Here is a 23,155-nt window from a genome sequence, read left to right on the forward strand (position 1 = left end):
GCCTTGTGCTTAGGAACACTAAACAGTGCTTCAGACTACTCTTGGGGACCATTTTAAACAGCAAAATTACCAACTAACAGCTCAATGTGAAAAATGTGGCAATAAAGAGGCCATGAAAAGGGCACTTGCTTATAGTATGAGAGCTGAAACAAGAAGGCAGAATGTCACCTTGTTTGACCTCAGCTGGGAGCGTGCCTATTGGGCTACTCAAATTTTGTCCTGCTCTGCACTTGTCCACAAGAGACTACAAAATTGTCGAAGTAATGATTTTTAGTGAGTAGTTGAATTCATGAATATGGAATCCTAAAATGAGGATTGATTGTACATTTTTCACTACTCTGTGGTCTTACTGCTACTTTTTCTCTTAAAGGCTATTAGCTTTGCAGAATTACTAAAATATTTAACTGGCTTCTTTACTTCTCAGTTAATTTTCTCCAAAACAATTTCTGCAATACAGCCAGAGTAACTTTTGTAAAATGTAGCTCTAATTTTCTTTTCCCCTATATAAACCCTTTATTTTATAAGACCTTTTATCAACTGGTTTCACTTTGTGTAACCCACTACCCAAATCCACCCAAGAACACCTACCTGAGTTTCCTCTGCTTCTATAGTACTTTGCCCTTCCCTCTCCATTTCTCCACCTGGCAATTAGCTCTTGAGGTTGTAGTTTATATTCACTTTACTCCTAATCCTGAGATAGGGGAACCTTCATATGTACCCATAATTCACTGTATTCCTTTTTATTACCACCCCATATAAAATCATAACCCCCCCATATATATAGTTCCTTTCCTTTGTAACCCTGCTTTATTGTTCCTCACAACCCTTACATCATCTGACATTGCGTGTGTGTACACAGTTTTTATCTGTCTTCCTACTGCTCCCCAGTCTCCCCCCACCCTCCCACGCAATTTCTATGAATGTAGGGTTTTTATGTGTTTATTGCTATATTCCCAGCTTAGAATACGTCTGGCACATAAATGTCGGAAAGGATTTTTAAAGTAAAAAGTAAGTCCCACTCTTAAATACTGTCCCACATCTTGTTCCTAGAGGAAGCTGTAAAACCTGAAAAGAAAATTTCTTTTATATTCTTCTAGAAACTATTTGCATGTTACACATATCAAATGTATATATGTCATTACACAAATGGGAAGATATTAAACACTTCAGTGTCTATATCACTTAGCAAAGTATATTGCAGATCTTTCCTTACCAGTGTATAGAGATCAATCTCACTCTTTTTAAAAGCTGTGTAGAATTCCATAATATGTTTGTACATTAAACAGCCCCTGTTGATAAACATTTTAACTTGCTATCACTAAATGATCCTAAAATGAACATCCTATGTTTCTAGAAATTGAATTTCTATGCCAATGAGTATATACTTCAAAATTTTTGATAAATACTGCCTAATTGTCGTTAATAGCGGCTGTGCTAATTTCCTTCCCACAAGTTTACGAGTGTTTTTGTTCAGATTCTCACAGATAGGATTATTACTCTTTTTGGTGTTATTTTCCTGATAATTGGAAAATATTTTTTTCATTTATTTATATGTCTTTAATGAGTGAGGCTGGCTGCTTTCTCACATATTTAAATCTATTTGTATTTCTCCTCCTTAGAACTACCTATTCCTAATCCTCACCCATTTTTCTGCTAGCTGTCTTTCATAATGACTTATATATGTGTGTGTGTATTTAATATATTCAATTTTTATATTTAAATTCTTAGAAAATCCTTTTGTTATATGCATGGCATATACTTTTTCTTACTTTCAGTTTGTCATCTTTTAAATCATTATTTATAAGACAAATTGTTGACTTTATTGTATTCAAATTTACTAATCTTTTATGGGCTTTTGTTTGAAAGTTCTACTTTACTACAAGATAATTTTAAAAAATTATTTCTTATATGTTTGACAGTTTCTCTCTGTTTTTTAATTTATTTTTTTAAACATTTGAGTGTTTAGTCTAGCTGCTATTAGGGGATAAGGTAGAAATAGAGTTTTTCTGCCAACATCTTTTCTTTTTTGATGGCTGGATTTGTCACAGTTACCTTTTGTTGTATTACACATCCTTTTTCTTTTTTAACCTGCTTAGAAATGCCATCTTTGAAATATGCTAAATTCTTCTCTCTCCATCTGTCTTGTCTGTTTTGGGACTCTGTACTATTCCATTTCTTTGTCTTGTTCTATGCCAGTATCAGCTTTTTAATTACTGTAGCTTTTTATTACTATTAGTTTTTAAATATTTTATAGGCTGTCCTATTTTTTTTCTCCTTTTTCATAGTTTTCCTGAATTACCTCACGTGGCTCTTTTTCCCACATGAGCTTTAGAAACAACTTATCAAATTACTGAAAAAAATCTAGTTCTAATTTTTATTGGGATGTTTAATGTTATCAAAAGATTTTTGGAGAAAAAAATAAACCATTTTCATAGATGTAGAAGGCTTTAGCATTACACTAATAGACAGTAAACATTACATTATTTAAATAGGTTTTCTAGTATTGGTCAACACTGGAACATTCCTAATTGGTCATGGTGGTTTATTCTTTTAATGGGATGGATTTTATTTGAAAATATTTTATTTAAAATTGTTCTATCCATAAAATTAATTTACAGTTGTGTGTGTGTGTGTGTTGTCAGGTTTTGGTTTCTCGTGGTTTTATAGAGAGCTTAGAAAGTTTTCCTGTATCCTAAAATAATTTGAAGAGCATTAAAATTATTTGTTTTATGATAGGAATTATCTTTCTCAGTATTCTAAGGTTAGTTTGGGAAGCTTTAGTTTTCTGAGAAAGCTGTCCATTTCATCCAGGTTGACAAATGTATTTGTTTAGCATTGTAACAAACATTGTCTTACTATTATTTTAGATTGTTCTATACTGTGGTTAAATCTCCATTCTTATTTTAAATATTGTTTTCTTTCCTCTACTTTCCCCCTCTGCCTGCTCTTTTTCCTCTTGAGTTTTACCTTGTAATTTAATTTTCTTCCCCAAAGATGGGCTCCTAAATTGGTAATTAGTTCTGCTGTTTTTAATTCATTAGTTTGTGAGTTTATGACCTAATCTCTTCTATTTTTAATATTCTACCTTTCTGAGTAGAACATTTAATTTAAATACATTAAAGTTTTTTTACCATAAAAATTAATATTAATTTTTGAAATTTCAAACACAGATAATAATATAACAAACACTCATGAACCCACCATTTAGTTTCAACAGAAGGTAACATTTGCCACACATACTTCTGATCTCTCTCTCTGTTCTAAGAAATAAATTGTTAGATTAGAATCCAAGTTCTACCCTTTCCTTGTTCCTCCCCACTCCCTTGAAGTTGATATGCGTGTTTCTATTTTCTTTTGCTTAACTTTTGTCTCTGTAGTTATTGTTTTTCTTATGAATACTGTGTTTGCTGTAGTATATGGGTTCTTTTAGAGTTACTGTTATTTTATGGATAATCCACAATTTAATTTTGATTTCCTTTTTAAGCCAAGAACCTAATTATTCTTTTATTTTTTAAAATTTTTATTGGGGTATCACTGTTTTGGAATGTTGCGTTTCTACTGTACAGCAAAGCAGAGTTCCCTGTGCTATACAGCAGGTTCTCATTAGTTATCTGTTTTATACATATTAGTGTATATATGTCAATCCCAATCTCCCAATTCATCCCACCACCCCTTCCCCTGCCCCCGCTTTCCCCCCTGGTGTCCATACGTTTGTTCTCTACATCTGTGTCTCTATTTCTGCCTTGCAAACTGGTTCATCTGTACCATTTTTCTAGGTTCCACATATATGTGTTAATATACGACATTTGTTTTTCTCTTTCTGACTTACTTCACTCTGTATGATAGAGTGAAGTAAGTCCATCCACGTCTCTACAAGTGACCCAGTTTCGTTCCTTTTTGTGGCTAAGTAATATTCCATTGTATATATGTACCACATCTTCTTTATGCATTCGTCTGTTGATGGACATTTAGGTTGCTTACTGTATTTGCTGTAGCATATGGGTTCTTTTAGAGTTAACTATTATTTTCTGGATAATCCAGAATTTAATTTTGATTTTCTTTTTAAGCCAAGAATCTTTTTTGTTTTTTTAAATCCCAGGTTGTGGTGGGATTTTTGTTTGCTATTTTTGTTATGATTACTGGTTTCATTGTACTGTTATCAGAGAATGTGGTCTGTACCTTTTACTCTTTGAAGTTTATTGAGTTTTTCTTTGTGGTCCAATGTAGTTTTATAATGATTTCATGGCCTCTGTCAAGTATATGAATTCTGTTTTAAGAAACCAAGATATGATATATTTCTGTTACTTTTCAAATTTTTGTAGAGTTCAGTATTCTTACTTAAATTCTATTTCCTTGATTGGCTATAGGCAGAGAGGTAAGTTAAAATATATTTTATTGCATAAACATTTCACCCTGTACATTTTGATAGAAGATACCTGATCTTTCCGTGGATTTGAAATTTTCATTAATATAAAGTTCCTGGTTTGCTTGTTTTATGCCTTTTGCCTTAAATTCAGTTTGTTTAACATTAATATGTTTGCTGCTTTCTCTAAGTTTTATTTGTCCATTCTTTTGCTTTCAGTGTTTTGAGTCACTTTGGTTTAGTCGCGTTTTCTATATTTGTGTGTAATTTGGTTTGTCAGAGACAGATAGTTTTTTCCCATTTATGGCATTGATAGGATAGATGTCGTACCTTCTGTCACTTAAAAAATATGTTGTTGTCTTTTATATTTATGTATTTTAATATATGGTCTGTGTTTGTTTTGACTTTGTATATACCCTTTGATCACCTGGAAATATTGTAGTTTATCTTTTTGTTTGTTTGTTTTTTAATTTATTTTCTTTTGGCTGCGTTGGGTCTTTGTTGCTGCACGCAGGCTTTCTCTAGTTGTGGCGAGTGGAGGCTACTCTTCATTGCGGTGTGCAGGCTTAGTTGCTCCGCGGCATGTGGGATCTTCCTGGACCAGGACTTGAACCAGTGTCCCCTGCATTGGCAGGCAGATTCTTTTTTTTTTTTTGCGGTACGCGGGCCTCTCACTGTTGTGGCCTCTCCCATTGTGGAGCACAGGCTCCGGATGCGCAGGCTCAGCGGCCATGGCTCACGGGCCTAACCGCTCCGCGGCATGTGGGATCTTCCCGGACCGGGGCACGAACCCGTGTCCCCTGCATCGGCAGGTGGACTCTCAACCACTGCGCCACCAGGGAAGCCCCCTGGCAGGCAGATTCTTAACCACTGTACCACCAGGGAAGTCCCTATCTTTATAATGTAATAGCATGTTACCATTTAAAAATTTTGCCAACTTTAAACAGTATATATGTGTTGATCTCTCATGAAAGATGAAGAAATTAACACACTTATACTTCACCTCCTCTTTATTTCTCATAGTTTTTGTTAATATTTTAAGTTCTTAGGGAAAGTATTTACCTTTACACCTTTTATAATATATTTAAACTCTTATTAACTGAATTAACTTTAAACAGTTCTTTAATGAGTCCTGGCTTTAAAAGTTGAGCTCATCAGAGTTACACTTTTTCATACTTGACCTCTTCTCTCCCTTTACCTCCTAATAGTTTTAGTCATTATATACGTAGTGGCAAGATTTATAGCATTTTCTTAGATTCTGTACTCAAAATTTCCTTAGTTTTAAACCAACCATAGTTATCTTAAAATTGATTGGTTTCTCATGATTAGGCCTCTGTTTATCTCTTGTTCGACTTTGACATCTTTTCCACCTCTCACCTTCTCCTACCCCCAAAATACACATGTTTGAAATATTTCCCAAATCATTGAATGTATGAAAATGATTCTGTGACTTGTATCTGCATTATAAATAATAGTTCCTGGTTCCTCTTTCTTTCCTGGAAGGCTTTGCAGACATTGCTGTATCATTTTCTATTATTATATGTTGCTAGCTAGCCCATTCCACTGCTTCTAGTGTGGCTTTTTTTATTTCTGTAAGTAGTTTTTTTTTTTTTTTTTAATCTGTATTTCTTGTGAGCTCTGCTGGCTTACTTTTCAACTTTTTCTTCTGTTGTTTTTATCATCTTTTCTTTTATCGTGTGTGTGTGTGTGTGTGTGTGTGTGTGTGGTATGTTTTTTGGGAAAAGTGGGATAGAAACATCTTTACTTTGTCTCTTTAACTGGATATATCTTTCCGGCAGCACTTGATTAGATTAAATGCCCCTATCAACTGTGAAACTAGATTAATTTGAGAGGCTTGTGAATAATTTCTTTCTGGGTGTGTGCTATGACAGACCTTGTTCCAAAGGTTTAGATGCTTAGGTATAATAATTCCACTGTCCATATCAACATGACTTTAAAATGACATACCATTGAACAGTCTAGGAGAAAGTTTCTTTTATTATACTTACTTGGAAAATTTTTCAGTATTTTTAGAATTTTGAATGAGAACTTAATATCTGTATGAAAATTAACCTTTTATCTTATAATAAGTTGGAACTCTTTAATTTCTAAAATGATGTATTAAATGTTTATGTGTCTTCTTAGATAACGTTTTAGTTCATTTTATTAACATATATAATATTGAAAGTAACCATTATAGCAAATACAAATAACCTTAGAATGGGTTATCATAATTTTGTTATACATTCATATGGGTGAACTGCTAAAAGAGTGTATATTTAGGGGGTAAAATCATGGGACAATCTGTTTTCTGTTGGTATTTTCCTTGCCACCTTAAACCTACCAAGGGCAGGGGGATTCATTGCCAAAACTAAAACTAAGTAACATAGACTCTTGGGTTTTTTTCCACAAAAAATCCGGCAATTGAGATACACACAGTATTATTGTTTGAAAGGAAAATTCTGGGCAGAAAAATCTTACTATTTATGGTTTAAAATTTTATGATTAGAAGAGAAACTTGGAAGAGAAATAGTTTTCGACAAAATGGATATTACTGTGTGAAATGAGGTTTAACTCTTTTGATTGCTGTTGAGTCTTTTTCTAATGTTGGGTTTACTTTGATTCTTTTAGAAAAATAGTTGATCTAAATAAAAGTAAACATTAAAGAAAAAATAGTTGGTCCACAAATATGGAAAAGGAATCATGCGTAATTTAACATTTTGGGGACTTCCGTGGCTGTCCAGTGGTTAAGACTCTGCGCTTCCACTGCAGGGGGCATGGGTTTGATTCCTGGGGGTTCAATCCCTGGTCACAAACTAAGATCTTACATGCTGCACAGTGTGACCAAAACAAAAAAAAAGTTAACATTTTATATGGTTCTTAAAGTTGATATTTCCATTTGCCTAACAAATAAAGTAGCCAATAAATGTTTATATTAATCATATCATTAAGGAAATTCATTGTTTAAAAGCGTTGGAGTCTCTGGAGAAATATACTTTAATACTGGACAATTCAGGTACTATTTTTTTTTTAATTTATTTATTTATTTTTGGCTGCATTGAGTCTTCATTGCTGCGCGCTAGCTTTCTCTAGTTGTGGTGAGCGGGGACTACTCTTAGTTGTGGTGCGCGGGCTTCTCATTGTGGTGGCTTCTCTTGTTGTGGAGCATGGGCTCTGGGCGTGCGGGCTTCAGGAGTTGTGACATGCGGGCTCAGTAGTTGTGGCACGGGGGCTCCAGAACGCAGGCTCAGTAGAAAAAGAATAGTAGAAGAGCCTGTGGTGCGCGGGCTTCTCATTGTGGTGGCTTCTCTTGTTGTGGAGCACGGGCTTAGTTGCTCCGCGGTGTGGGTGACCTTCCCGGATCAGGGCTCGAACCCGTGTGCCTTGCATTGGCAGGCAGATTCTTAATCACTGCACCACCAGGGAAGTCCTCAGGTACTATTTTTGCTAAGATTTGTCTTGAGTAGTATTGGTTTGCTCATACTGTTTAGAAACCTATTATGCATCATTTTCCTTTCCCTTTGAATTTCATCATTTTTTCCTTCAAACAAAGTTTTTTCATTTACAAAAAATAAAGCCTAATTTTACATAATGAGGATATAGTTATTTGCTAGCATTGTTTTGCTAGTTTTGTAGTATTAATAGTCTATGAAACAAACGTCATATAGTTTATCTGCATAGTACTATTTGAATATCTGTAAAGTATTATTTGTGACTATACTCAGATGATGATTATCATATTCTTGCATCTCAATGGCAGATTGTTCCCTAGAGAAGATACAAGAAATTAAAGATAAAGCAGAGTTGTAAACACTTGGAACAAGGTCATTTTTTTTTTAACTTGGTTATTGTGCTGTATTTGTCTCTTTCTTCAGCATTACCTGAGTAACTAAATAGGAGTGCTAGTGATGTTAGATCTTTAAGAAGAGATGTAACCTCTTTTTTCTCCCTTTTCCGGTCAAATATATTATGAGATTTTTATCCTTATCCTGGAAATAAAGACTATGATTAATTTGAAAAGTCGGCGTTACAAAGAAAAATTATTACTATAGGATGTTATGAACACTTCTGAATCTATTATGTATGAACTTTTCAGTAATGTACTTAAAATATATTATTTTGCTTTAATTCTTTTTTATATAGAGCTATATTTAACTACAGTTTTTCCGATTTCCCCTTTTAAATATATTTTTTCCTTGAAAAATATTTTCATTAATTTTTCTGTCACTGAGTAATTTTATTAAAGCAGTTAGAAAAATTTTATACTTGTACAGAAAACTTTAGAATTGGCTTTCTGCTTTAAAATTCTGTGGGCTTTTGAAAGGAAGTGGTTTATTTCAGTGAAAAAAAGTAGTTCAGAATGTTCTCAGATATGTCTTAAGATTCTCTTTGTGTATACACCTACACTGGAAAAACTGAAGCATTAATTGCTTAATTTAAAAATAATTTGCTTTAGACTCTCAAAACAGCTTATCTTCTTCGAATAGCTAGTACCATATAAGAATTGCATGAATGTTAAATGCAGTTTTCTTTTAATCCTAATTACCTTGCTTTTTTTTAAACCATAGAAATTATAATCAGATTACATATATTTGTATATACTTTCTTGTTTCATTCCCAGGCAATTATATATACTTTTTAATATTTTTTGAGTGCTTGGCATGTGCTAAAGAATTGCTAAGTATTCAGCAAGGGATTAGGATTAGAATGGGAGCCGATAAATACAATTCAGTTTAGCCAACATTTACTGCATGTTCGCTTTTTATCAGAAAAATGTGGTAGCCATTGAGGACATAGATTTAAGCCCCAGACTCTTTCTTAGAACTTTATAGTAGCCCCTCAGGGGCTAAGTCTGATTTAATAGAAGCACCAAATATAGCCAGGATGTTCTCCCTCTGAACAAGTTGCCTGTTGCTTTTTATTGGCTATGTGTAAAAGTATTCTGTTCTGGGAGCTGCTACTTCTCAAGGAAAGATAGGGAAGTGAATTAATACATTGAATGTAAACTTTGTGTCAGGCTTTGTGTATATTTTATTTGATTATTATGAGAATCTGTGAGGTAGGTGGAAGAAACTGAGGCTTATATGAAATAGTTTGTTATTTCACACAGCTATTACAGGCACATTGTAACTCAAACTGAGTTCTTTTGAACTTGAACACCCCTTTAAAAATTTTTTTTAATTTTAATTTTTTTAATTGAAGTATAGTTGATTTACAATATTGTGTTAGTTCATTACCCTTTTCATTGTTATATATTACTTGCAACAAGTTTTTATACTATAATTACTCAATCTTATTTTGTATTTGTTGGTAAGTATCTTACGGATAAAATTAAATCCCTTGTTAGGGAAACCAGTTTTATCATTAGTGAGGTACTTAAAAATTACTTTCAACTATTTTTTTCTGCTGGTATTACTTACAGACTTTGGCATTCCTATAAGAGAATTGATGTCAATTTCTAAATCCTTGCAAATTAGTGGTCCTAAGAAATGAAGTCCTTTTCTAGTTCATTTAATCTTAAATCACTATGTTGTCTTCTATTCCTTACTTAAGCAACAATTCTGTTTGATTTAAAATTCTGGAGAATTTAATTTTTTAATAGTTGCTAGCTTGGTGCCATCTTTAAGCACATGCTTAAATAATAAATAACAGTGTTTATTGAGTAAAGCTAGAAAGTCCAAATGAGCCAATGGATACCTAATCCCATTATTCAGAATTCAGAACTGTTAGCATTTTGATGCATTTAAGCAATAATAGTAGACACTATTAATGAACACTTACTACACACCAAATATTGTACTAAACTCTTTATATCTGCTATTTTATTTAATATTAACAATAATCACGTAGGGATTTTTATTTTCTATTCTAATGTCACCAGGAGGCTCTGAGGCTGAAAAATGGCTAAACACCTTGCCCAAGGCCACAAAACTAGTAAATGGTGAGCCAACATTCAGAATAAGATGCTTCTGAAGTTCTGTCTTTTATAATTTGTGTATGTGTTTCTACGTATAGGGAATATTAGTTTTTTTTTTAATGGAACCACTCCACTTTTTAACCCATTAACTTAATCATATGCTGCAGACTTAAAAAATTTTTTTAACTTTGTTAAATTTTATTTTTAATTGTGGTAAAATACAGAAAGCATAAAATTTACCGGGTTAACCATTTTTAAGCCTATAGTTCAGTAGTGTTAAGTATATTCACATTGTTATGCAACCAATCTCCAGAACTTTTTCATCTTGTAAAACTGAAACTCAATACTCATTCAACAGCTATCCATTTCCCCCTTTCTTAGTCCCTAGCAACCACTCACAGACTTTTTTGGTATGCCAATAATTTAGGCTTCATAGTATTGTTATTTTATCTACCAAATACCTATTATAGGAACTTAAGTTTTTCATTGTATTTTTACCAAAAATGCTTCAGTAAACATTTTTGTACTTTTTGTGCATTTTTTTCAATTATTTTATAAAAGATTTTTCTCGAGTAGTATTGCTGGATAAAAAGGTACAGGCATTTTTAATGCTTTTAGTACACATTGTGAAGTTACCTTTGGGAAGACTGTACTAATTTACTTCTTGTATTTAACTGTGAATCATAATAGCATTGATAGCATTAGTTTATAAAGGATAATTATATTCCATGAAAGGATTTTATATTCATATTGATGTTTTCATTCATTAACAGAGTAGGTAAGAGTCAGAGATCGATTATGCCTTTTGGGTGGGGGAGCTTGTTGTGATGACAGTCACCTTTGTGTCCCTGAAAATTGTATCCATGGTGCATTGTGCGTGCTGTTATAGGTTGGCAGTGTTAAAATACCATTTATTCATGAGAAAACAGTACCTAACTTATAAGTTTCTGTAAGTAAAATAACCCATGTAATGCAATTGGCACAGTGTCTGGCACATAGAGAATGCTCAACAAGTGATAGCTGAACTTAGTTCAAAGAAATAAAGTGTTCTTTTACTACCATCTAAGGAACAAGTGCTATAAAAAGTGACTATATTAAAGTCGAATGCATTGAGGGGCTTATATTACTTCCACTCACTTTTCTTTTTTTTAAGTCATTCATGATGTTTTGATGTAAGCCCTTTTGAGGGGATTACCTATCTTCTCAGCCATTTTTAACAGCTTGATATAGATTCTTCCATGTATTTCTTTATTTTCACCTAATATATAAAAATAGACACATATACATAGAGGAATTTTTTATTACTATTGTAAAAAAAGGATGTACTATAATTTTCATTTTCCTTATAATACACTGTCAACTGGAGTATTTTCCAATGTATTCTTTTTGGTAATTACATAATATTCCGTGGTATGGCTGTGCTACAATTTATTCAAGATTTCCCATATTGAAGGATATTCATTTTATTTCCAATTTTTGCTTCTATGAACTATTCTGTTTACAGAACATCTGTGTACATATCCTTAAAAACTAGGGCTTTTGATTCTATCAGATAGATCCCCTGTGGTGGAATTGCTATTTTAAAGGTATACTGTTTGCTTTAAATAGCTATGGCCTTTGCTTTATGAGAGGTGTTATGTTTCATTTTGGACAGTCTGACAGGTAAGAAGTTAATGTCTCATTGCTGATTTAATTTTCATTTCCATGACCATTAACGAAGTTGAGTATGTTTTCATATATTCACTTGCAATTTGAATTTGTGAATTGCTAATTATATCCTTTGCCCATTTTTTAATTGGGTTGCCTTTTTCTTATTAATTGAAGTCTTGGTATCATAGATACTAATCTTTTATTAGTATATGCATTGTAAATAATTTTCCCAGTCTTTTCATTTTCTTTATTTATGGTATCTTTCCAGAAAAATTTAAAAATTGGATGCCATTATATCTGTCTTTTTTAACTTACCAGGTTGCAGTCTTGGATTAAAAAAAACCAAAAGAACCTTAACCTCTAGGTTATAAATATTCTCAGTTTTCTTTTGAGAGAACTATTATGTGAGTTTTTTACATTTAAGACATTTAATTCCTCTAAAATTTATTTGTGTAAAGTGTAAAAAGTGGTCGAACTTTATTTTCTTTCAGAGTTTCATTAGAATTTAAAAGATGCATCAACTTTATGCTCTGACCAGTGGCATGTGGTATAGTAGAAAAGGATGATAGCTCTCAGATTATAGTTTGTAATCTAGCTCTTTCATTTGCTATCTGTAAACTTACTGGATTTCTCTGAGAATTGGTTTTTTTCTTTAAAATGGCAAAAATATTATCTATCTCAAAGTATTATGATTTATCCTTAACCCAGCTTGTACCATATAGTAGTATCTTAAAACAATATTAGTTTCCCTTTCCTTCCCTTTCCTAATTGCTTTAAAGTTCATTACATTTGTTATTATGGAGTTATTTCTGGATATTGGATAATATTGGATATTACTAAGTTTTCTTAAGTTATTTAGGAATGACTCTTTGCCCCAATTATGAATTCAAGATGAAGTGTGGAGATGGTTGTGACCTACCGTATATCTTTTTTTTAATTCTTTTTCTTTAAAATTGAAGTATAGTTGATTTACAATGTGTTGGTTTCAGGTGTATGGCAAAGAGATTCAGTTATATGTATCTATTCCTTTTCAGATTTTTTCCCTTATAGATTATTATAAGATATTGAGTATAGTTCCCTGTACTATACAGTAAGTCCTTGTTGATTATCTATTTTATATATAGTAGTATCTATTTTATATATAGTAGTGTGAATATGTTAATCCCAGACTCTTAATTTATCCCTCCCCCTTCCCATTTTGTGTATGTCTTTTTAAAACTTAAATTGTTTAGGATTATTCAAATACAACAGCCTCTCCCTTTTTACAATCATGTTCTTGAAAATCTCAAAGATAGAATTTAGGAAAGAAATTGAAGACAAAGTTGAAATAAGGATTAAATTGAATCTGTATAGGCCCATGTATGTGTGCACATGTGTGTATTTTACAGTCACTAAAATAAAATGGTGTAAATGACACCTAAATAATGAGAATATTAATGAAAATTCATGTCTTTAATTTGATTATTAATGCCAGTTTAATTATCATTTATCATCTGTTGCTAGTTGGACTCCTTTCTTGAAATTTTCAGCAAGGTTCTTATTAACTCTTTTCCTTATTTCAGCTCATATGCATACTATGAGCCTTTTATTTCTACTGTGCCTTTTCCTCTACCTAAATGTTTAGTGTTTTTCTGATTTTATGACTAGAAGTTGTCGATTCTCACTGCTAGTTTCCACAGTGATTTGGAAGAGCACAGCTGCTTGTGTAGACTGGATTTACATTCTAGTGGAACCACCTATCTGTTAGCTGTGTGCCCTTAGCAAATTACTTAACATCCTGTGTCACAGTTTTCTCATTTGCAAAATTAGGATAAAAATAATTCTTATTTTTTAGGGTAGTTTTGATGTTAAATGAAGTCTTAAATGAAGCCATTATAGCATTTCTTGGCAGACAGTAGGAGCTCATTATACTTAGATTATTCTGTGTTGTTGAGGAGGCATTTCTCAAATATACATTCTTAGCTTTGCCCTTAATAACATCATGCCGAAGCTTAAGACATGAAGGATTAACAGGACTTGTTAGGGAGATGCTTAAGGGTAGATAATTCCAGCAATGGTGATACAGATTAGAGCTCTCAGGGAGAGTTTAGAATAAGTTAAAACAGAAGGCCTAGGGAAGAATGGTGAGGAACACTGCTACATTTGTGTAGTTTTTTGAAAAAGGGTTTTGGTATATACAGTTTCATTCTGTAAAATAAAAGGCTTTGTTTTATAGGCTGTCCTATTTCTGGTCTAACAAAATTTTTATTACAGCAATATTTAAAAATGAAATATAAATGGCTTTTTTAAAGGAAAATTATTAGTAACATAGTATTGCCTTTATTTCTTAACTCTTGAAGTAGCAAGAACTCTTATTGGTCCTAATACAATTTAAATTAATTACATGGATTATAAAATTTTGTGGATACTACTTCAAGGCATATAATCCAGCCCAATATAAGGTTGAAATCTATTCATCAAAAGTTTCTTTTAATTTTTAAGATTGCCGGCTCAATGATATTTATAGAAAATTGAAATCTGATCCCAGTGAATATTTTTTTAGGATACAACATTTTTGTCTTCTGTGTCATAGGAGATGGATACTGCATAATGGATTTGATGAGGCAGTTTATGCTATATGAAGGATGTTTTAAAATGAAAACATAATTCATACTAAAGAAATCACAGTGTGGTTGTAATATTGAAGGAAGTGGTTTATTCTCTGTAGCCTAGTTGGTGTGCTTTCTGAATGTACATCTGGTAACTAGAATTTAAACGTGTAGTCAGATTCAGTGAAATGATTTTCTATTTGAAATAGTTTTTCATTGAAAATTTAACACTCATTTCTTTGAAATTTTGAAAATCTTTATTTTTGTGGGTATGCCCATATTGAAACATTTATAGGAACTATAATGATTGATGGCAAAAATTGTATTTACCTGGAAAACCTCAGTTTAAAAAAAAAGAACCTTAAATGTTTTTTAAACTCAGGGTGTTTTGATCTGAATGATTTTAAGTTGTAAACTTGTCTTCTATCTTAACCATATAAATACAAAAAGAATTTCTTCCTGTTGAAGTCTTTCAAATCACCTATTAACTTACTATTTTCCTAAATATCAAAGTAATATATTTTTAATGTAGAAAAAGGGGAAAATCACTCATGATTTTCTTTCTTTTTTTGTCATTTATTTATTTGCTGCGTTGGGTCTTCGATGCTGCGTGTGGGTTTTCTCTAGTTGTGGTGAGCGGGGGCTACTCTTCGTCGTGGTGCGCGGGCTTCTCACTGCAGTGGCTTCTCTTGTTGTAGAGCACAGGCTCTAGGCGCACGGACTTAAGTAGTTGTGGCACACAGGCTCAGTAGTTGTGGCTTGCAGGCTCTAGAGCGCAGGCTTAGTAGTTGTGGCGCACGGGCTTAGTTGCTTCGCGGCATGTGAGATCTTCCCAGACGAGGGCTTGAACCCATGTTCCCTGCATTGGCAGGTGGATTCTTAACCACTGTGCCACCAGGAAAGTCCCACTCATGATTTTCTTACCCAAAGACAAAAATCTTGTGTTTTGCCACATTTCCTTTTAGTTTTTTTTCCTATGCATTTTTATTTTTTATGTTATTAAGGTTTGTACATACAGTTATACATACAATTTTGTATCCTGTGTTTTCCCTTTTTTCATTTTCTAACTGCAGCACACATTTTTAAACGTGGAGTCAATTTTTACATCCCAGTTTGATCCACAGATTACTTTAAAAATATAGATTAAAAAATTATAAAGGGCATTTTAAATTTAAACAAAAACTACTGTTCTGAACTAGTGTTTTCACATCTTTATAGGTCCTATTCAAATTTGAAATTACTTAATGCCATCAGGTAAACAAGCTTATTTTTTTTAATGTCCCTTGTAATCCTCTCATGTTTAGTTATGGATTCTATGTGAAACAAACCAAAAAACAAACCTTGGTTGTTTTTAATTGGATTTAAGAATGTTATTTCCTAGAGAACAGTTTTAATTAACTAATACCCTATTTGATGTGGCTAATAGTATTAAAATGTTCAAACATTTTACAGCTGATGTCATTTAGAGATTTAATGATATATACGTGGGGGAGAGATTCTCACTGAATAGGCTAAGTAGTTATTTTTTAAAACTAGGAGTATGAGGGCAGGAACCTTAAAAGGTCATTTGAACTAGTTTCCTGACTTGAGACAGATCTTCAAACATCTTTTTAGTTATGAACCTCAGACCAGGCAACAAGATATAATTTGCAAAGAATGTTAAACTGGACAAATTGTTTAACTTACATGAACCTCACTTCTTCATCTATAAAATTAGTTTTATACCAGATAAGTCATTCTCAATAATTTTTTCTGTCCCAGGACACCTGAGATATACCACTTTCTTGTCAGCATCAGATCTGTCAGTGACAATGATTTTCAGAGGGGGCGGGGGCAAGGCTGTGCTTGTTTTCTTGATCTACCTTCTCCTCCCAAGCTGAGAATCCCTGGCTCAGAGAATATATTACTTTTTTCCATATATCAGATTATGTAATCTTAGTAATCCAAGTAAATATTTGAGTGTACTAGGCCACTGGACTGGATCTTGTGGAAAAAGTTTTAAAAATACACTTGGAACTCAGAGGTTAGTTGGAGAGGTAAGGCACGTACTTATATTGATATTTTACAATACAGATGAAAACAATATATGCTCCATCAAAATATACAATAAAGGTTTTTTATTTCAAGTCACATCATTTTGGTCTGGCATTATCATTTTCAAGAATTTGGGGGGCTTCCCTGGTGGCGCAGTGGTTGAGAGTCCGCCTGCCGATGCAGGGGACACGGGTTTGTGCCCCGGTCCGGGAAGATCCCACATGCCGCGGAGCGGCTGGGCCCGTGAGCCCTGGCCGCTGAGCCTGCACGTCCGGAGCCTGTGCTCTGCAATGGGAGAGGCCACAGCAGTGAGAGGCCCGTGTACCGCAAAAAAATAAATAAATAAAAGAATTTGGGATTATCACGTGTGACCTAAAATTGATAGTATTATGCTATAACGTATGCTTTAGACCCTAAATGTCATGTTTCCCACCTAAAATGAGCATAAGCAAAAGGTTAAGAAGATAGTATCTAGATGTTTGTTATTAGAGGAAGACTAGCCTACCCTTGTAATTTCCCACTGGAAATTAAAATTGTACTAAATAGAAACTTCTTTGTCATGCTGAGAATGATTTAACTGCTAGGCTGTAACTGTATTCTTAGGAGATTTTGAAATGCAAACGTTAAATGAAGTCAGCATTACTGATTCGAACATTATTATCAGAAGTATCTGAGTAGATACTAAAAATCAGAAAATCATGATTTGGACAGAGCATTAACATTTTATAGAGGCACTTGATTGAGCAAGTTTAGTATACTTTTAACTTCAAAATAAACCTGGTTTGGTTATCTTGGGAAATCCCCTTCCATGAGGTCCTGAGGAAGTGCAACCAGAAACATGGTAGAACGGAGAGGGTGCCTTGGAAACAGCCTGGAGAAAAAGACTCCATTTATCAGGCACGTGATCTTTAGAAATCTACTTACATTTTCTTCTATAAAATGGTGGACTGCACCAAATGACCTTTAATAATACAACCTGCAAATTTGCATGATTGCATGAACCTCAATTCCATGTAGGGACTGTACAAGGAATGTGAACGCTTATTTTCTGCCTGGCTCTGTTAGTCAGCATTCCTTCATTGGACATTTGCTACCTTCTCACCTTTCATTTTCTGTAAGTTATTTCATCCATTTCCAGGTCTCAAGTTACTTCTTGTGTTTTAATGGTGCTCTCATTTCTTCTGTTCTGCAGACTCAATTATCCAGGTTTCGATCCAATTTCTATTTGTCTTGAAAGAATCTCAGATCCAATGTGTTCTATATTCATATCTAATTTAGAGCCCTTGGGATTTAGATCTCTGTCTTTTTGCCTCCCTAACATTTAATTCATCACCATATTCTGTTACTATATTGTCTCTCATGCTTGTCCCCTCTTACTTATTTCCTATGCTCTGGTGCTTGCTCAGCTGTAGTCACAGCACTTGTGGTCTCATGCAAAATTCTCTTAATTTCTGTGTTTATATTTTCTTTCAGTCGTGTCATTCTGCATGTCCATCACATCTAGAATGAAAGCTACCTGATAACAGAGAGTATTAGTCATCTTGTGTCCCCCATGCCAAGTAAATGTTATAATTTAACTTGAAAAACTCTAAAGACCCGAGATAGTGTCTAAGCAGTGTTTAAAAAAACACAAAATATTGGTGGCAATCTCCATCTATTTAGGAGGAAGCAGTTCCTCTATGGACTGCTCTAATTTTGCACTTGAATAAAAGACTATCGAAGAGAAGCAATATCCTGACCAGCAGACGTCTTTAGCTCTCTGGAATGTATTCTTTGTTGGGTAATGACATAGGCATCCACTTTTCCTTGCTAGAAAATTTGGGAACTGTTCTTTCTCTCACTTTCCTACATACATTCCGGCAGCAAACGTTCCTAATTTTACCTTGTAGTATCTTTTAAATAACCCTTTCACCATCGCCATCGTTCTTATCTTACATCAGTTCATAGAATTCCTTGCGCATATCAGTACAACAATTTTCTATGTGCTTTCTCTCAGTCTTGTCTCCACAATTCATTTTAAAGCACAATATGGTATGTCATACCAATGCTTAAATTCTTTTAGTGGCTCTTACGTTTCAAAATCAAGTTAAGTACCTAAATGTTATATGTGGCCCTAAATGAGTTGTCAGTTTTTCTGTCCTTAAGTCTCACACAATTAATCTCTTTCCCTATATCCGAGCCATGCCGATCTACTGTCAGTTGTATGCATTGTGTCACGTTCCCTGAGCCCCTGTTCCTTATTTTTCCCTCCAAGATTCATTAGGAATCTTTTGAAGGAAACCTTGCCTAATTCTTCCAGTATGGTGGGTTAGTACCTTTCCTATGCACTGTCACTGTGCTTGCATTATAGCAGTTCATACTGTAATAATGTTTGTGTGGTATCTCTATTAGACTTAAGGTTTCTTGAGGATAGGAATCATGTCTTAATTCTTTGATCTCTCTACTCCAGTACCTAACACAGTGTCATACAGCTGACAATTTCCCTCCTCCCCACCATGAATTAATATGTGATTGTCAGAGAGTAATTTGTGTCTATAGATTCGATGTGGTGTGAATCATTCAGTACTTAATATATGCCAGGCATTACTCTAAGCACTTAACATGTGTTAACTCATTAAATTCTCTTAACATACCTATTAGGTAGGTTCCAATATTGTTATCATTTTACAGATGAGGAAACTAGGCACTGAGGGAAGTGAAGTGACTTACTTGAAGTCACATAACTAAAGTGGCAGGGCCTGTATTCAACCCAGGCTATGTGGCAGCAGAGTCTATGTCTTACCTACTTTACCAGACTCTCAAGTGAGAGTTGAAATGGAGGATTTTGACATGGAGTGGTTATTGGGTGTATAATATGTATTTAATTCTTTTGTTAATAACTATTTAGAGCAGTATTCAACTGGAGGTGATTTTGCCCCACAAAGGACATTTGGCTCTGTCTGTAGACAGTTTGGGGATGCTGTTAAGCATCCTGCAATACCTGGGACACCCCTTTGCCTCCATCAGAGAAATATCCTGCCCAAAATGTCAGTAGTCCTGAGGTTGAGAAATCCTGCTTTGGAAAATCTGAGACGAGCAGGATAGATTTGACCATGTTTTTTTTTCCCCATAAGAGATGACATGTTTAAAGACGTCACATTTACAATTCCCTTTAGTTTTCACCTTCATTCCTTTAGGAATTTGTTAGAGCGTTGAAAGAGCTATTAGGAAATTATTTTGTTTATTCAATTCAGCATTCAACAGACATGTATAAATGATGTGCCATGTATCACATACTTTGGTTGCGGAAATAGAAAAATCCAAAAGATTCAGTCCTTGCTGTCAAGAAGCCTCAGAGCCTAACAAGGGGTTACTTAACACAAAAGACAGAACTGTTTAGAGCATTACTTTCAGCCTTACTAGAGCATTCTGAATATAAAGTTGTCATTGGATTATTGATTGGATGAAATTTGTACCTTTGTTTCAAAACATGAAATAAGAAAAAATCAAGAGCATCTCTGAAGAATAGTACAGAAATAAGTTTTTAGTGTTTTGAAATGTTTTAATATATATGCTTCTCACTTAAAGGTTTTTAATTATAAAAATTATACATAGTCATTGTAACATAGAAATATGTAAATTTTGATATGAAAAGTCACTTCCTCTCTTTCCTAATATCACTCTCTAGAAGTAATAACTTTTTTTTAAAACTTTTTATTTTATATTGGAGTAAAGCTGATTAACAGTGTTGTTATAGTTTCAGGTGCACAGCAAAGAGACTCAGCAATACATATACATGTATCCATTCTCCCCCAAACTCCCCTCCCATCCAGGCTGCCACATAACATTCAGCAGAGTTCCCTGTGCTCTACAGTAGGTCCTTGTTGGTTATCCATTTTAAATATAGCAGTGTGTACATGTCAGTCCCAAACTCCCTAACTATCCCTTCTCCCCACCCTTCCCCGCTGGTCAGCATAAGTTTGTTCTCTAAGTCTGTGAGTCTCTGTTTCTGCTTTGTAAATAAGTTCATTTGTATCATTTCTTTTTAGATTCTTCATATAAGGGATTCGTACGATATTTCTCTTTCTCTCTCTGTAGAGGTAATCTCTTTTAAAGTTCACTTACATTCTTGTAGACTTTTTAATGCCAATAACATAATAATATAGCATCTTTGCTGTATAATATTGCAATTGCTTTTCCCATTTAATGTGTTATTGTTTTCAAGCATGTAGGTTTACTATTTTATCTGAAGCAAATTATTTCATTGTTTGGATACATCATAATTTGTTTAACCATTCCCTTATTGAGGTACATCTACAGTTTTTTCACCATTACAGACAGCATCACGGTAAACAATGTTGTTCATATATTGTTGCACAGTAGCGTTAGTATTTCTGTAGAATGCATTCCCAGAAATATAGTGTATATAGTAAAGTTTTTTATTTTATCAAATTTTCTCCCTGCCAAAGGTTGTACCAGGCTGTACTCTTGCCAACGGTGTCAGATAGTGCTCTTTTCCCCATTTCCCTTTGCAACGCTGGATGCTAATAAAAAAAAGTAGAAATCCTTTTACTTATTCCTCTGTGCCGTTTTTCCGTTTGTCCCCCCTCTTCCACCATCTCCTCTTTTCAGTCCTCCCCTTGCTCCTCCTGCTTATCCGTCCCCACCCCCCCACCCCCCACCCCCGTTTCCTCTGCCACACCTTTCTTTGACTTGTGTATTTTGAACTGGTCTATTTATTGGTTTGTAGGAGCTCTTTATACACACACACACACACACACACACACACATACACACACACACACACACACACACACACACATACATATATTAACCCCTTGTATGTATTTCCTCACATACTTTTATGTTTGCTTGTGGTATCTTTAATCAGGGAAAATTTTTAAAAATTTTATGTAAAATTTGTCAGTCTTCCTTATTTGAAAATTAAATATATTTTTATATTATTCTTCATATCTTTAATCAACAAGGAATTTATGTATGAAACACCATAAACGTATGATAGAGTCTTTTTCTCAAATGGATAGCCAGTATTCCCAATACAATATTGAATATAACCCATTCTCTTCCCACTGATTTGAAACATCTCTTTGCATATGTTGAATTCCTACTTAAAACTGTGTAACCTATATATTCCTATAAGAACATTCAGTTCTTATTTTTATGTATAGCAAACATAAATATATTACTATTAATTGGTTCATTTACAGATGCTCTATTCTAATTCATCAAGCTATTTTTGTGCCATTACCACATTTTAACTTACTTCAGCTTTATGATATTTGATATCTTGGTAGTTCTAGTCCCCTATCATTATCCTTAACTTAAAAATTTTATTGGTCATTCTCTAACATTTACTTTTCCAGATGAACATCAGCTTAGCATGTTCTTCTCTTTTTTTGTATGTACTCTTGAAACTTAACTTGTATGACACTTAAGCGAATTAAAAAAACCACTGGGTTCAAGCCAAGGTGAGGTATACTTTTTGTGTTACTGCTTATCTGTGACTAGGTGCATGTTTATTCTAGCACTTTTTGATCCTATAAATGCCTAAAATCATTTAAAAAATAAAGGCGGTTAATGGGTGCAACAACATCCAGTCAAACTAAAGATACTTATAGTAAATATGTATTGACCACAAACTTCAGTAATTATTTTTGATTTATGAGTTTTCTGGCAAGGATATTCTATGAACAATGATGAGATAATTCCATAGAATAAGGTCTTTTTTGTTGTTGTTGAGAATATTTTAAAATAGTTGGTGTGCTTTTACAAGTATAGTATTTATTACAAAATCTTTGTCAGGTAGATGGTATTGGTGGTGATACCCTTATTTTGCACATGGGATAAACTCAGTCTCTGGAGTATTTGATGACTAGGTCAAGGCTCCAGGTTGTGAATGTTTTGGTGGCAGAGCCTTAGATTTCCAGCCATGCTGATTAGAACTGATTACTGCAGGGTGGAAGATATCCGTAGAGTTTAAAGCACCCTAGGACTGAAGAGTGGGGGATGCCTCATTAATGGCTACAGAGAAGTTAGGGAATTATAGACTGATGAGACATGGCAGCATCTTTTATGAAGAAATCATTATTACATATAAGTTTCTATGGTTTTTTCTCTTACCTCTTCTTAATTTAGCCTTTCCCATTTCTAAATAGTCTCAGTTATTATCTTCCCTAATTTAGAATATTTAATATTGTTTTACTTTCTACTTATTGAATGAGAAAATAGTCCTTGAAAATAAATCTATAAAAGATCTTTTTTGTTTTAAAGAATTCTTTCCTTCAAAGCTTCAGTTATATAGTCTTTAAAAATTTATTGATCACTGCCCAGTCTTTTTCAGAATATTTGCCCCATTAACCCTTACAGATGACTTTTCCATGTTATTTTCTCCTCCTTTTTGTTTATTTTTCAGGGTCAGATCAAATCTCATTTCATTTGTTAAGTTGTTCCTAATTACTCAGGTGCATACATAGAATACTCTTGCTTATTCTTTCTACAACTTAATCTCCACAGTGTTTATAATTGTCTCAGAATAATGTATAAACTCTTTGAGGGACTTCCCAGGCGGTCCAGTGGTTAAGACTTCACCTTCCAATGTAGGGG

The 23,155-nt window shown here is 33.7% G+C and overlaps 1 protein-coding gene across 4 annotated transcripts in view; it reads left to right on the forward strand.

The window, feature by feature from the left end:
• Positions 1-23,155, forward strand: part of HBS1L (HBS1 like translational GTPase) — an 81,812-nt gene that overhangs the window by 22,169 nt on the left and 36,488 nt on the right. Inside the window, exon 5 of one of the 4 annotated variants that reach the window (XM_082855619.1) lies at positions 20,757-20,879. The exons of the other annotated variants lie outside the window; for them this stretch is intronic. Within the exon in view, the coding sequence (XP_082711745.1) occupies positions 20,757-20,879 (123 nt within the window). The remainder of the gene's footprint in view (positions 1-20,756; positions 20,880-23,155) is intronic. 4 annotated transcript variants of the gene reach the window in all.

This window comes from Leucopleurus acutus (genome assembly GCF_964270905.1).
Source record: "Leucopleurus acutus genome assembly, chromosome: 15".
NCBI lineage: Eukaryota > Metazoa > Chordata > Mammalia > Artiodactyla > Delphinidae > Leucopleurus > Leucopleurus acutus.